The following is a 16,377-nucleotide window of genomic DNA, read 5'->3' on the forward strand; positions in this document are numbered from 1 at the left end:
AGGACGTCCCTGCTGGTCAGGTGATGCCTACGTCCTTAGTTGAATAAAATGGGACCGTGCTCACACACAAGGCGAGTCCTGCCACACACATACCAAGTCTGTGTCATTCCTGTGAGACTCCAGGTGAAGCCCTGAGCCCCAACCACAGTCAGTTGTCAAATATTTAGCAATAATGCCCTTTCTTTGACTGGTTCCCTATTTAGCTGTGGCAAAAGTAGCCTCTGTATTAAAACACAGCAGGGTAACCCCATTAGCAGCCTAGTGTGAGTGCTGGAACCGGTCAAATTAGAGAATGTGATCTGTATTCAACACTATAAGTCTTCGTTCTCTACACTTAACTGGTCCCAGTGTGTGCTTCTCTCCCGCTAGCAAGCGAACATTTTCCAAACTTACCCTCCTCCTTCCTTTGTGACTTACCATGTCGTTAGCTCTTGTCTTTGGCCTCTGCTCTCGTCGTGTCTTAGACAACAGTGGAAAGGGGATCCCCAGAGATCCTCCTAAACCTTCTACTTTGGTGGCCATCGCTCGTTTAGATCATTATTTTCTTTGATGCAGCACTGTACACCTCACAGTGTCACTTCAAAGAAAAAATCCTAAAGCACCTGCTTTGGACCTGCTCATGGTGTTTTAATATTTGCATAAGATTTACTCTTTCTCTGGCGCGGAGTCCGGCAGTGAGTCCAGTCTGCCCAGAACTCTGGTTGTTTCGTTTGACTGTCCCTGAGGAGCTGCAGCTACTGTGATCCAGTCCCCTTTCTACTGCAACTATATATTGCTTCTTACCGCGCGGAGTGCCGTGCGGAGTCCGGCAGTGAGTCCAGTCTGCCCAGAACTCTGGTTGTTTCGTTTGACTGTCCCTGAGGAGCTGCAGCTACTGTGATCCAGTCACCTTTCTACTACAACTATATATTGCTTCTTACCGCGCGGAGCGCGCCGCGGAGTCCGGCAGTGAGTCCAGTCTGCCAAGTCCGCCTCAGACCGTCCTCAGTCCGCCCCCAGGACTTCAGCGCTCAAGATGATGGAAATGCCTCCTGGTGATTTGGAGGCATCACAACTGGCCGTCGGAGCAGAGACGCGAAATCGTCTACAACAGCTGTGGAGGCAGCATTCCAAATTGGGAAAATCCAAGGTAAGCAAACAATGCATTATTGCCGACACACTACCATTGGGAGACGATTCACGTGCAATTGCTTCTGTAACTTTGGAGAAAGCTACCTCGCTGCCAAAAAGACACGACGAGAGATTGTGTATCGCTCCGGCAGATAAGCCTGACAAGCTGGCTGAGTTAGCTGAGGTTGTCGAGGTTGTCGAATGCACCGCTGACTCTTCGGCGTCTGCAAGTATAGTAGCGGCTGCCATTAACGATACGATATTGACATTGACGTCGCTCACCAGCCGATTGTAAAAACTTTGTTTCAGTCAGCGCCGAAGCCGAAGTTGACTCCTGATCTAAATGCAATCACAGAATGTCTACTAATGAGTGAAAGCGAACACACAATGTGCGAACTTCCAAATCAACTCCCACTCGCTGCAGAAAACCCGTTAGGGCCCCCACCCACAGCATACTTAGATGCATCGGAAACCTTCTCGTTTGATATAACTGATGCAGATCTGCTGGCAATGCGGTCCCCATCAATTGGAAGACTGAAATCACCTCTATTGCAAACAAGTTCCAAGCATCCGATGCACTGACAAAACAAAATGTTGAGCAGCATGGCCACATTAACACACAGGAAAACCCAAAAATCATTACACAGATTGATACGAGGCCTGACACACACAAGGGTGCATTTCAATCAAATGCCTTAGAAGTAAAGTTACCATGCACCTTAAACAATGTTGGCGGAAATGTAGGAGTCAATGAGAAGGATCCACAGACGCCTGATGTATTAGAATTAAAGGAGCCGCAACCTCTGCTAACACCTAAAATGAGTACTTTAATGTCCCATTGATGTTGTCGCTCGCGAAGCACGGCTGACCGCCCGCTTAAAAGCAGACTTTCACCTTATGCGTGAACGCTTAAACGACAGTTTCACCAACAATCATGATAAGGGACGAACATCAGCCCGCAAAGTGAGCACCCAGCGGAAAGAAATAAATCATTCATTCCACAAAGCTGTGGCCTCGCATGACTCGACTGCTACAGTGGATGTTCTCAACTTGGACGTGTTAGAAGACTTCCAGCAAAAAAGTCGATGCAAATGGAGAACGGAAAAAAAAATTGTGATGAATCTGAAACAGGGCAAAATGAACACAATTTATCAGAAAAAAGACATCTTGAAACTAGTGTAAGTAACTCAGTAGATAATTCCACAAATCCAATAGGAAACATTTCCATCGCAGCTGGCATTCAGATTCACAATAATGTCCCTAGCAGCAACATCTATAGCACTAATGCCATTCATGAAATTGTACGAAGCACTAAATGATACAGTACGTGACCAAAATTCAATTTTGGTACTGCTAAACAACAAATTGACGCAATGGAAAAATGTAATGAGCAGCTATGCAGTCGCCTAGGCCTAGAAGCTGCTTCCACACACCAATCGCACTCTCGTTTAAACGAAATAACAAAAAGGGAGGCCTGTGAAAAAGTAGATCTTGCCGAGGCTCTAGTGGAATGTACTAAGTGGATAAGGCACAATGTTGCTGTACAACCCCGAGGCAACACAATGAGAGAGTCTTGCAGCTGTAACCAATATAACTTTGATCAGGTCACGAATCCATCACCCAATGTGCGACTTGACCATCTCCTGTTGCCATTCAGTGCAACTGAGTTAAAAGCAGCAGAAGAAGAGATCAGTGGTTCAAAAATCTATAGCACGATCAATATAACCAAGGAACATGCTATTGCTCCAATTCCCGTCGTATTGGCAAACAATGACATACGAACAATAGAGAGCTCTTTCATACCAACCTATGTCCAAAGGAATACAACCGTAAACAATGAGGCACCCACTGTACAATCCAGTACAGCGGCGAATAATGAAAAGTCAATCTCGCAGACTGGTTTTTCAAATAACACAACAGCAGCAGAGAAATAAATCTCTTTTGATATATTTACTGGAACAGCAAAATCAATAAAATTAACAAAGACTCTAGCTATGCCGAAGGCAAAACAATCCAAAACCTTGAAAACATCAAGAAAAGGTCCAGCACCAAAACGTCCACGCACAAATGATGCCAAAAAATTTATAAGAAACTTGACCACGCCTCCACGCCCTGAAGTAGTAAAAACTACATCGGCGCCAAATAAATCTGATGAACAAATTATTGACAACAATCAATCAGAAGATAAAGCAGGCACCCGTGGAAAGACCATAAAACGTGGACGTGATGACATCAGTCCATCTGTTGACCAATCTACAGACGATTCAATAAACCTGTGTGACTTATCTACGTATACTGTAGAAGACGACAACAAATTAGAATGTGATTCAAATGCAAGGGCTGACTCGACAAGGAAAGGTGATGGAACAACACAATTAACCTTTAAAGACAATAACGCGCTAAACGAACGTTATCCATTGGGCCCAGCTGGTGTACGGTCCTTGGAACTTGAAAATGAACAACCTGCCTTTTCTAATGACAGGTCTGATACACAAAGCAAACGTTCCAGAGCGCCTGAAAAGCCAGTACTGAAACTCAACCCCAAATATACTAATGCACAAACGAGAAACTTGAAACAGCAAAGCAATCGAAGTAGATCTGAGCAACAGGTGTCAACAAATGGAAGTCGGTGCAAATTGGACCTTGAAAACATTCTGGAGGATAAAAATGAAATAAACCTAAATAGAGCCAACCTGATGAGACTGCTGCACAATGTACCTGCACTGCGAAATATCCGATCAGATGACATCGGAATCGTAGAATACAAAAACGAGTCAAGATCGGATTGGGTAATCTTGCACATGAGGTCAAAAACTGTAGCAAGACCATTACTCGATGCAAAGGATGACCTATTGTTCTTTGGCTTTAATTTAGCAATTGCAGAAGAGCAACAATCTTCTCTCAAGTTGACCAACGAAAAAGGCCCGCATCACACGTCTAACACTGCTAAAAGGGAAGTCTTGAAGAAGCAACTCAAACAACAGTCAGAGTATGCAACTGACTCAAATAGACAAAGAACCAACGTATAGGATGATGCAGGGTCAAGATGCACGACCCAACTGTTAACATCATGGAATACCAGAGGTTTTGCCCATTTATTTCAAGAAGGAAAATCTCAAGACATTAAAAGTCTGTTCATCTGTCTGCAAGAAACAGAAAGACGCCATCCTGTGACGGCTACACAATCTACTTAAATCAGGCCGGTAAAAATCAAACTGGCTGTCCTTTCACTGGCTTACTCGCAATGATAAAAAAATTCCTCAGGCTGGGAAGTGATTGGAATCCAAAACCCTAACCTATTCGTACAAGCGATCACGCTTTGATCTTCAATGTACGACCAACTGGGAAATACACAAAAGCAACATCTTTTGTTATTAAACACCTACTGGAACCCAGCAATGATTTCAGACGCAGAATACTTGGCGTCTGTAACTGCGCAAATAGATAGTTGTTATGCAACATTCGACGAGCCATTTATACTAGTCTGTGGTGATTTAAACTACACGTGGTTCGACAAAATAAAAGAACGCAACTCAAATGACATACAAGAGATCCCAACCGAAACTTCTGATCGTGGCACAAAATGGGCTTACGAACTAACAACACGCAATTGCGTACTGCTGAATGGATGCACCAGAGGTGATCTTCCTGCAGCCGCAACGTGGCATCGAGGCGATATAAATAAAATCCTAGACTACATCTGTGTGTCTGAGAACTTACATGCTTTAATCTCAGATTTACACGTGAAAAAATCCTCCATAAGTGACCACAATGTACTCATTCTATCTTGGCATACACATAACACAGGAAACCAGTTAAGTTATACCGCACAATTGGACATCAATAATACCCAAAACCGACTGCGAATAAACAGCAAGCAGATCGATATATTGACAATGGATTTCATTCATACATGTTCCATCAAGCGACATGTAGAATATGCATCTCTATTAAAACAGTTTACTAGTTCAAACAAGAGGATGATTAGAGATTACACCCATCCGTTTAGTCCTGAATTATGTGAAGCAAAAAAATCATTAGCGAAAGATTTGAAAAAATTGAAGGAAAGTGGCGGCATTAATTTGTTACAACAAATAGCCACAAGGCGTCAACAATACCGACATTGGATAAAGTCCTTTAACATCATACGAGATCAGGAACAAGCGGAATTAATGTTGCGCCTATTAATTCAAAAAGACAGCTCAAATATATGGAAAATCATAAATAGTGGCCATCTAAAACAAATAAACTACCTAGCAAATGGCGTGAACGCTGCCACTTGGGTAAAACATTATAACGCGGTATTGAACACTGACTATGCCGGTAGCCTTCCAAAGTCCTCACTGAAAGAGTGCAACTGGGATGTCATTGAATCAGTTGGTGAAATTAAAAAAGCAATTCAAAATCTGAAATCATCACGATCTGCAGGCCCTGACGGGATCTCCAATGTCATGCTAAAAACGAATAAAGAAAATTGGGCACAATTCATCAAAGTCTTATTTGACCAAATTGCCCAAACATCAAAAATCCCTGATTCTTGGACTAAAGCGATCATTGTCCCGGTGTTTAAAAGAGGAAATCGAGAAGAGCCAGCTAACTATCGGCCCATAGCGCTGTTGGATACTGTGGGGAAGATATTTGCCACATTCCTGCAAAGAAAAATCTTGAAATGGGCAGAATATAATATGATCTACGACGTGAGACAAACTGGGTTTACTAAAGGAGTCGGTGTAGAACTCAATCTGCTGCTATTAAATCTGGCTAAACTAGATGCTTTAAAAAACAAAAACAGATTGTTTTTACCTTTTATTGATCTAAAACAAGCCTTTGATAGCATCAACCGCAACCTCCTGTGGCAAAAACTTAAGACGTGGGGTTGCCCAAATGAGTTATTATCACCGCTGATGGCACTACACGCTAATACTAGCATTCGCGTGCGCCTAAATGCAGAAGGCGAATTATCAGATGAAATAAAAACTACAAAGGGTGTAAAACAGGGTTGCCCTCTTGCAGCCCTGTTGTTTAAACTTTTCATTGCCGACTTGCCTGAGGCACTTTCACTAACACGGTGCTTTCCTCCCAAAGTAAACGGATCTCACGTAAGCCACATAATCTATGCAGATGACGTAGTGTTGCTCGATAGCACTGAAATAGGCCTACAAAGATCACTGTCAGCTCTACAGACCTACTTAACTTCTAGTCACCTAATGATAAACGTGAAAAAATCTCAAGTGATGGCTTTTGGACAGAAAACTAAATAAAAAAAAGTGAGTTTCAAGTGGAAAATAGACAATGAGATACTATCCAGAAGAGATGCCATTCGATACCTGGGCGTCTCCTTTAATATCTCGATCAGAGAATGGAGTTGGACCAATGAAATCCACTCTCGTATGCGAATGTTTGCCTTGCAAGGATGAAAAATGCACATAAATTATGGAAAATTGTCACTTCAACCTGTAGTGACCTTTTACTTGCAAAAAGTGACACCAGCAGTATGTTTTGGCAGCGAAACAGGGTGGAACATCAGCGCAAATTTTTGGACACAACTAGAGGGCTGCTTCTGTCGCAAAGTTCTCCATCTGCCGCAATGCGTCCCAATGGTGGCATTGAGGCACGAATTGGGTCTGGATTCCCTACATACAATAGTATTGTGTAAATCTATAGCACTTCTAAGGAAAATGAGAATATCGCCAGCATCAAAGGCATACTCTATTCTGGCCAATAAGAACCAGGACACATCTGCCGTATCAATAAACAGCTGGGAAGAGAAATTATTAGACATCTTAGAAAAAGCGAACATAAAAATGTCCTTGGTCATAAAGATAACGCAACTGGCAAAAGATAATTTCAAACAATGGAAGTGGATAAAAAATGCGGAAAAACGTGCCGCATTAACTTCAGCAATAGATTTAGGCCTGAGCGTGCAAAAAATGGGTGTACTGCCAAAGTATTTGGCTAGATTTCCATCCAATTACCACAGGAATCAGTTCTTGCGCCTACGCCTTAATCTTTATAATACAAAGGAGCGGCTGATGAGAATAAAAGACTCTACGACTATGAACGACAAATGTCGCTTCTGCCAGAAGGAGCTTGAATCAACTAAATATCTAATAATTGAGTGTTTGCAGATCACCGGCCAACGTTCCTTGCATCTAGAACGTTATGCCCCTAAAAACGGTAACATGGCTGAATGGTGGACCCATTTGATTATGGGAACAAATGTGCAGCTAACTTGTGGTGTAATTAACTTTATGGACATGATATTACCACAAACGTCGAAAATACTGGAACTCTCAGATAATACTACTAATGCAACTACAGAACTGTAGATTATCCCACGTCCGCATAACTCCAGACGTAAAATGCATAATGATGTGGGACAGGGGATTGGGAATGGGAATGACAAAAAGTTTTTCTTTTACAAAACTAAAAGTCTATAAATAAATAAATAAATAAAAAAGCACCTGCATCTACACATCCCCGGTGCTAATCGTGATCTTACCCTGGCGGCTGGGCAGACCCTCTCAGTAACAGCACTTCCGACCTCTTTAAGGAGGTTATAACGCCTCAATTTAGTTACAGAAGAGACTTTCAATATGCAATGGATTTAAAAAATACACGAGTTCATATGTAAATACATGAGTTAAATTAACAGGGCATGGACAAAAACAACATACTTGATGCTACCAAAGAGTGATATTGTTGTTCAACCGGGTGTATTATGTAAGAAGCACTCTGGTATTTGATCATCTTTCCTAAACGCAGGATCACTTAGTAATGTGTGTATAATCCAGAATAAACGGGTTATTCTATTACTGTTTTAACAATTTCACTTCTAATTATGATGTGAGTTTCAGATTATTGTCAGTATGATGTGATACTTGTTGCATGGTTTTATGGATCATCGATCTGAAATAAACTCAATGATTGAAGTCGAAATATCTAAATTGAAAGGTTTGGAGCAAGATTATATGAATGCAAAGCAAACAGAACATTTTAAATGATCTCACAGCCCTCTTAGTGCGAACAAGCAAACTGTGTCAGAGAGACGGTTTATGCTCCGAATAACACACATTTTTATGGACAGACTGCAGAGTTTGACTTCTCACTTTCAAGCCTCCACTCTAGTATGCATCGATAGGTCTCCAATTCTTGAAACCTTGTGGGATTTATGACTTGCGATTGCCATTTGTTCTTCTTTGCTGTTTTAATTATTCAGTTTTCATTCTTAAAAGTAAATTTATATAAAACTGCATTATATGTTTGAATTATGAAATAACGTGTCCCTCCGTTCTAGGTCGAAAACTGCGAGGAAAGGCTTTCTACTTTGTAAGTGGAAAGGTGTTTTGTGAAGAAGATTTTCTGGTGAGTACAATTTTCCCCAGCACGTCTATACTTTAAGCTTGGCATTGTCAGCTGCTGTAACGTGTTACCGTAGTTGTAGTGAGTTCACCGACCAGCTGTAGAAGCGAAATGATGGCCAGGGAGCTTTAGTTAACTATATACAGAATGTACAGAAACCTGTTATTCTTTGGAAATGTACAGGGGCAAGGACAGGTGGTAGTCAAGGTGGGCACCCACCGGCCATCCTCATGCATCCCAGTTTAGGCCCCCAACTGCCACACGGAGAACTCACACTATATAATTCTCCTGAGCTGCCAATTAGACCACCCATTCTTGGCCTTTATGCTATAGGGTAGAGTGGTCAGGAGCTACTAGGATGGTCCAGGGAAGGCTGCAGGATGAGCCATTCCATCAAAGGTACTTAGCTTTGATTGCTGCGCAGCACTAGCTAAAATCCTGCGTGAAGGCTTAGCAGTAGAGCAAAAGATCAAGTACATTATGGTAGCATCAAATATGCCACCACACAAGAAAATACATCTTAATCTGGGACTCAGGCAGGGCAAGAGAGGTTATTTCGGGTTTTTAAATTTGAAACTCCTCCTTTGCTAAAGATTGCAGACATGTTTCATCCTCATTAATCACCAATTGCAAATATTAAATGTGTTTTTGCTGCATGGTGACACGTTCACAAAGATTTTATAATCTGTTTCATTGAAGTCCTCACAAATAGTGTTTCTTTTCGGTTTTATTTTAAATTCGAAATTTGCCATCATATGCATTTTAGTTTAAGTAATTCTTTATTAATGCAGTTGGTTTATCTTTTAGCACAAGTAAGAACGTCTTCTGCACGAAGTCTTGATGAGTGAATAGATTTTTTCTTATTATTTTTTTTGCCCTCGGAGATGACCGTGTTTGGAAAATATACTGAGAGATTAAAATTATAAAGGAAATACAAATCCAATAAAATGCAGGATTTGTTGGTATGCATGGTGAATATTTGCTATGCATGTCGACACTTCCAAAATCCAACAACCGTAGGGATCAATATTGACACATGGCGACAGCAAGGACTGTTGGGTTTTTTCATGATGCATACTTTTTTGTGGAGTTGGAGGCTTGCTCACTGAAATAGTTTCAGATGCAAAACACAGTGTATAATAATTTTCAAAGGGACGTAAGGTAGCAAAGCTTACATTTTCAGCATATGTATACTAATAAAAGAGAAACATATCAGTTGAGGCCAGGACTCGTTAAGTTCAACAAACCGGAGAAACGGTCCTGTGTGCATGTGTATTTGAGGTTGATCAGGGTGGGACCAGAATTCCTGGCAACAAAGAAGACCAGTCCTGTTTGCCACTGGTTGAAAGGCTGAACTAGATTGGCCGTTCTGTAGGGAAATCTATACGGAACAAAAGTGAGTATTTAAAGAAAGAAAAGCATCAGTTTAAAACCAAATGTGAGCAGCAGCCTGTGCATAGCATGTGAAAAATGGCACATGGGAGGAAATTTGTAATGTTAGCAGCCCATCTGCAATGTTATGATATGTCGTTTATAACGCGCCTGTACACATGTTTTTCAATCGGAATATATGTCCTAAATTGCTGACAAGGCCCGGGGAATAAATACTTCCAGTTAACAGGAAGAATCCAGCAATCGTTTATTAATTTGCAAACTGTCCAATTTGGGGTGAAAAGCACGTCCGTTTATGGGAAAATAGAAAACAAAATGGGCCTTGCATTGTCTGTTTCCTTTTACAGAATGAAAATTAGCTTTAAAAGAAACACACAGAGTGATTAAAGATACACCTTTGATAGGAGTTTGATTGCATAAATGTGACACTATTGACCTCTTTTGTGGAAATGTGGGGAAAATTAAAATTACCTTAAAGGCTGCCGTTGTGAATAAAGCCACATTGGCCTGGAAAGAAAAGTGGCTACAGGACACGGGGGAGGCTTTCCCAGGAGAAAAGTGTGAACACTGACTTTTGAAGCTTATCTATAAAAGTTTGACTTTGCCTGGAGTTGGTCCTCAGCCAGGCATTGCAATAAAAACAAATATTCCCCCTTTTCAACTTCCATCTGTCTCTGAGCTTAGGCTAAAGCTGCTTAAAATTACAATCATTTGCTCCACAACGTGGTCTTTGGTGGCCCCCTCTCAAACAATCAAGCCCCCCACCCAATCTTCCAGGGGGAAGGAAGCATTGCACCTTTGGAGACTGGATGTCTGCCACGGGGACAGAAAGTGGCTGCAACCACTCAAGAGGCATGGGAGTTGAGTCAATAAATAGCTGAGCAACTGGATTTCAAAGCACATTGCACCGTTGCAACCAACGTTCTCAGTGAGCTCAAACTAATAGTATATGACACAAGATTTCATTATGTAAATTAGACATATGTGGATATTGTTGCACAGAAACACATGCAAGTGATTCATATATCCTCGCATCCACACACGGAGAGCCAGTTATTCTGAGCTGGGAATGGCATTTTTGTGTAAAAGTATCGGAGGGTAAAACAAGAAAATGTATTACACACCCACCATATTTCCAGCTGAGGCGAAAATTGTATCATTCGACTCCCGTGTGGGAGCATTCTGACAAACTGATTAGTAACATGATCACATGTAAGGAATATGATGTTTCAGAAAGTTACAATTGTTTAATGTCAAAATCCCAAAGATGACATCACATCAGATGGGAAGGAAACTGGGTTTGGAAGTTATTTCCATCAGACAGAGTTACTTACATCAGACTGCCCTCTTCATTAATATTCCCAATGAGTACAAAGAAGATGGTTGAGCATATCTGTTCTCAAGACCTCCACTGTGCGCTGCATCCTCAAAGATAACATATGACTACTGTGACGAATCCCAGAGTATCATCACTCCTGCCATGTGGGAACCCCTTTCCATGGGGCTGGGGAGGTGAGGACACTGCCTGATGGTCCCCCTGGGGATAGAGCTCAGCGGGAGGATCTCATGGGGAGAGTAGTGACCAACCTGGGAAAAGACATTACCCTTTTACCCCTCCCACCTTCCCTGTAAACCCAAGACTCCTATGTGTTAATACAGTACATCCCGGTTAACAACTACTGGGATGATGACGAGTGTTACCCAATTTTCCTTGTAGGGGAGAGTTAAAGTTAGTTCTCCTGAACTACTCTTCAGGTAATATCACAGTTAAATGGGGAGATTTGGCAGGCTATCTGATACATGAACTCCTTTGGGAGAGTCCATCACACTCAAGAAGAGGGGAGATGAGCAGACAGGACCCAGAGAAACCACCTGTGTGAAGACAGACCCTAGAAAAACAATTCTGTCCCTCAGAAGGCAAAGTTGATTACGATCAGGCAGAGGGTGAATCCTCATAGGAAAATAACCTTTCCAATACCAAAACCTCTTTTGAAAGGTTTTTACCTCTGTACATGGAAAACCTCAAAACTCTGAAGCCTAGGGCCTCTAAGTCCTCCCACAAGAGTGACAACATTATGGGACCCGAAGTGGAGAAGAACTCCTGAACCACTCGGACCAGTGAGTCACTAGGGAGGACACCTGCCAAGTAAGGCATTAATCTCCTTTTATTCCCAGTAATGCCAATATCTTCCACTGGGAAACCTGTCTGCAATACAGGGAAAGCCTATGCGTTGTTTATCCCATCCATACATGTACAGTTCCCTCTACTTAAGGGAAAAGACCCAGATGTCAACGTTCGTGAAGTAAGAGATGATGAAGAGACACCATCATCTAGAGCTACATCTCCTACAAGAGACGAACCAGGCCCCTCATGGGAAGCATTTTAGTAAATGCCTTTTTGAACAGGAGGAGCGATTATTCTCTACCATATTAACAACCTCTCATGGTTCTGAGGAAGTAGAGACACCCACAGAATCCAGGGATAGTGAACCTAGTATCAACGCCCTAGAGGTAAATGGAAAAGGGAAAATGTCATATTATATAACCCCATCTCCCACTCTAGGTAAGAACTGTTTCTCTTGTGAGGAGTTGGGTCACAAGACAAGGGATTCTCCCTTGAATAAAATGTATGTCCCCATTATTTCCTCGTTTCAAAAGCACAGTCCGGACCAGAAAGGTAAGAAGTTAGCCGCCACACTACCCTTCACTAATATCCTCTATACCCAACCCCAGGAGATAATGGCACACTGGGAAGGAAATCCAGAGAATTTTAAATCTAAAACTATCCTAAGGTGAAGGGTATTTGACGAATCCCAGGGTATCGTCACTGCTTCCATGGGGCCCGGGAGGTGAGGCTCAGCGGGAGCATCTCATGGGACGGGAGAACCCCATTCAAAGTAGTGACAAGCTTGGGAAAGCACATTTACCCTCGCCCCAGACCCCATCTTCCCTCTAAACCCATTCTTCACTACAGTACCCGAGACTCCGATGTTTTATTGCAATAGATCCTGATAAACAACTACTGGGATGAGGAAGCGGATGTAAGGAATGATGATCACCAATGTGAGTGACATCACATGTTCTAGCTTTTGTTGGGATCTGCTTGGCCCAGCCTCATTAAAAGGCAGAGTAAGCAGAGAATGACATCTTCTTTCTTGGTCTGGTTCGGACCACGATAGGCTGAAGGTACGCCGAGGCCGGCCAGAGAGGGGAGAACAGAGCGTCCCACTGAGAACTGCACTCAGAGAAGGCTCACCAACCGGAAAGAAGACCGACGCAGAGGCAGGCTGCCTTCTGCGGAGCAGAGCCGCGAGAGTGCAGGGAGACGGATGCCAAGCAGTGGAAGAAGTATAGAGAGCCCAGGAAGCTGGCAAATGTCCTGGAGACACAGAGGAACCAGAGAGGGACGGGCCATACCCTACAGGTAACTGGGTGGCTTATCCCAATGTTGGGGAGACCCAGAAGGAGCAAAACGCAAGAGACATGACCACTACATGAAGGGGGTCTGGGACCCATTTTTGAAAACTAAACTGCAAATTACAGAAAATACAAACTTTGCCTATTTAAGCCTGAACATCTACAGAGCTTGGCAGGAGAGTAAACCAAAGCTGTGTGGCTAGAGAAAGAGGACTGAAAATATAAAACTGAAGGGGGACTAATACTGGGGAAAGAAATACCCCAAAGCCTAAATACCAAGCTTGAATATTCAAGGGACACCCTAAGACCTTGTCAAGAGTAAACCAAGGCTGTGAGTGAAAGAGAAGAACGAGTACCCTCCTTGGCAGGAGAGTAAACCAAAGAAGGGGTGTTAAGGTAGCGACAAGAGTACCCTTCACTCAAGGCAGTTCCACAGAGGCACAGATACAGTGGAAAGACCATGGACACATGGAGCCAAGCCCTTGGGTCTTTGTGGAACTTTTACTTATTTTCATATGCTGGAAAGACTCTCGGGAAAGGGAGACAACCCTTGAGTCCTGTGAACATTTTGAAACGTTTGTGTTTGGTTGATAAGATCGTGCTGCAGGTCGGCAGTCGAGAGACATGTTCCCCTTGCACATTATTATTTAGTTTAGCTTGTGAGGGACCGAGTAGGTTTTGGACACAGGACGGTGAACTTTACTTTGAACATTCTGACACAGACGTCTTGATAAGTTTGTTTTGTTGAGGCGGGGAAGCCCCTCTTAGAGATGGGGCTAGTTAGGTCCTCTCCCCAACTCCCCCATTATACTTTATAGGAAAAGTCTTTGCCAATCAACATGCCACAATTGTGTCCGTCTCTTACTTTCAGACCCTCACACTACATTTATATAAATGAGTTATTGTTGAGTCCAACAGGTATATCTTTGCTGGATTTCTAGACAGATGAATAAACGTGCACTCTTTGTTGATGCCCTGTCAGTGTACTGTAACGTCATTTACACAGAGCCTTTATCCCATTGGTATGGCCTCAAAGCACTGCAGGTGAACGCCCCGGGGGACCATAGTCCAAGGTTTGGGAAAATTGATCAGAGGAGTTTAGAATGCATGTGTGCATTTTGGCCAAAGCGAAGTTGGGTAGGGGTGGCCAGGTCCCTACTAGCTACCCTTATGGAGCTGGCAAGTGGATGGGTGCTTTGAAGTTGACAAGGGAGTATGCAAGAGCAGTGGAACTCATTATGTGTGCAGCTAGACCACATTTCTGCTGTGGGGGATAGCTGTTCTCAAATGGCAGAGGTGTTGTGTGATGTGTCATTGGGAGGGGTATATGGTTGCAGATGTGTGTAGGTGGATGACCTTACCTTCAGCTATTTTCCATAAGCTTGGAGTTAGATACGTACCTGTGTTCTCTGGCTGGCTTCTTGTAATCAATTTGCGTATCCAGAACTACCAGCTCTCAAGGATTCAGTGTTACAGGGTACCACTCTGCCCTCCCCAAGCACAGGGTCTGTAGGTACCAGTTAGACGTTCTAATGAACAAGCAAAGCTACTTCTATTTTAGATATGAGTGTGCACAGCCTAAATACAACCTGGCGGCGAGTTTAATGAACAGCTGTTTGATTTCTATTCATAATTGTTCGGGTGGCGGTAATGAATTGGTGCCTTATCACTGAGGATTTCCAGTGTGGAAGAAATAGCTAAATTGGTTAAAGACACCTTTACTGATTCCACGCCCTCAAAGTGAATATTTTGAACATGTAAATGTGATTTGAAAGAAAAAAGTAAATACTCTTAGGCATATAGTTGGTTTGATAGGTCTTGATGTATTATGCGATCAAAACATGATCTGAGTAGGTGATAACTTCTCACCTTGTATAATAAAGAATCTCTTTGTTGAAGTTCTGTTCACAATTATTTATTTTTGAATTTGAACTTGCAGTCAATGCATAACCTGAATTAGTGATAACTTCTGACCATAAATAATAGTAATTTCAATTGATTGCATTGAGTTTAATCATTCACTCTGGTTTCAATTTATTGCATCAAATTTAAACATTCCCTCGACACGTGTTTCTCCAAATGATTAATTTGGTTCTTCAGGAGGGAGCAAAAAGATTGAGCTGAAAATAAAGTATAATAAAAATGAAAATTAGCGCCTTGATTGGACTCCTTTCTAATGATTAATTAGAAAGGTTGTGTACTGGGCGGCTGCTGACCACAAAAGTGATGGGTGGAAGGTTTCAAATGAATCTAAACCACTGGCAATTGCTCTGGGCCAACCTTCCACACCACTGTTTTTTAGACCGTCTGCGCCATTGCAAAAGGGGACCAGCCATGTGCAAATCAGTCAGCAGCTGCCGCCACCGAAGGTAGCAGCCCAGCCCGAACTGCTAGGCCAGGTCCCCTCTGCACAGAAAACCAAGCAACCCCAGACATGTTTCGGCCTTGTTGGACCTCCTCAGTGAGGTGCAGCCTGGTTCCCTGTGGCACAGCGAGCAAGGGACCCGCGTCTGGGCATACCCTCTCTCACAAGGAGAAACAAACTGACCACAAAAGTGATGGGTGGAAGGTTTCGAATGAATCTAAACCACTGGCAATTGCTCTGAGCCAACGTTCCACACCACTGTTTTTTAGTCCGTCTGCACCATTGCAAAAGGGGACCAGCCATGTGCAAATCAGTCAGCAGCTGCCACCACCGAAGGTAGCAGCCCAGCCCGAACTGCTAGGCCAGGTCCCCTCTGCACAGAAAACCAAGCAACCCCAGACATGTTTCGGCCTTGTTGGACCTCCTCAGTGAGGTGCAGCCTTGTTCCCTGTGGCACAGCGAGCAAGGGACCCACGTCTGGGCATACCCTCTCTCACAAGGAGAAACAAACTGACCACAAAAGTGATGGGTGGAAGGTTTCAAATGAATCTAAACCACTGGCAATTGCTCTGGGCCAACCTTCCACACCACCGTTTTTTAGCCCGTCTGAACCATTGCAAAAGGGGACCAGCCATGTGCAAATCAGTCAGCAGCTGCCGCCACTGAAAGTAGCATCCCAGCCCGAACTGCTAGGCCAGGTCCCCTCTGCACAGAAAACCAAGCAACCCCAG

The 16,377-nt window shown here is 43.0% G+C and overlaps 1 protein-coding gene across 6 annotated transcripts in view; it reads left to right on the plus strand.

Moving 5' to 3' along the window:
• LIMD1 (LIM domain containing 1) overlaps positions 1–16,377 on the plus strand; it is a 681,428-nt gene that overhangs the window by 538,411 nt on the left and 126,640 nt on the right. For all 6 annotated transcript variants that reach the window (XM_069613346.1, XM_069613350.1, XM_069613351.1 and 3 more), the window contains one exon: positions 8,408–8,475. In XM_069613346.1, the coding sequence (XP_069469447.1) occupies positions 8,408–8,475 (68 nt within the window). The remainder of the gene's footprint in view (positions 1–8,407; positions 8,476–16,377) is intronic.

The sequence above is a fragment of the Ambystoma mexicanum genome, chromosome 5p (genome assembly GCF_040938575.1).
Source record: "Ambystoma mexicanum isolate Mex_15411 chromosome 5p, UKY_AmexF1_1, whole genome shotgun sequence".
Lineage (NCBI taxonomy): Eukaryota > Metazoa > Chordata > Amphibia > Caudata > Ambystomatidae > Ambystoma > Ambystoma mexicanum.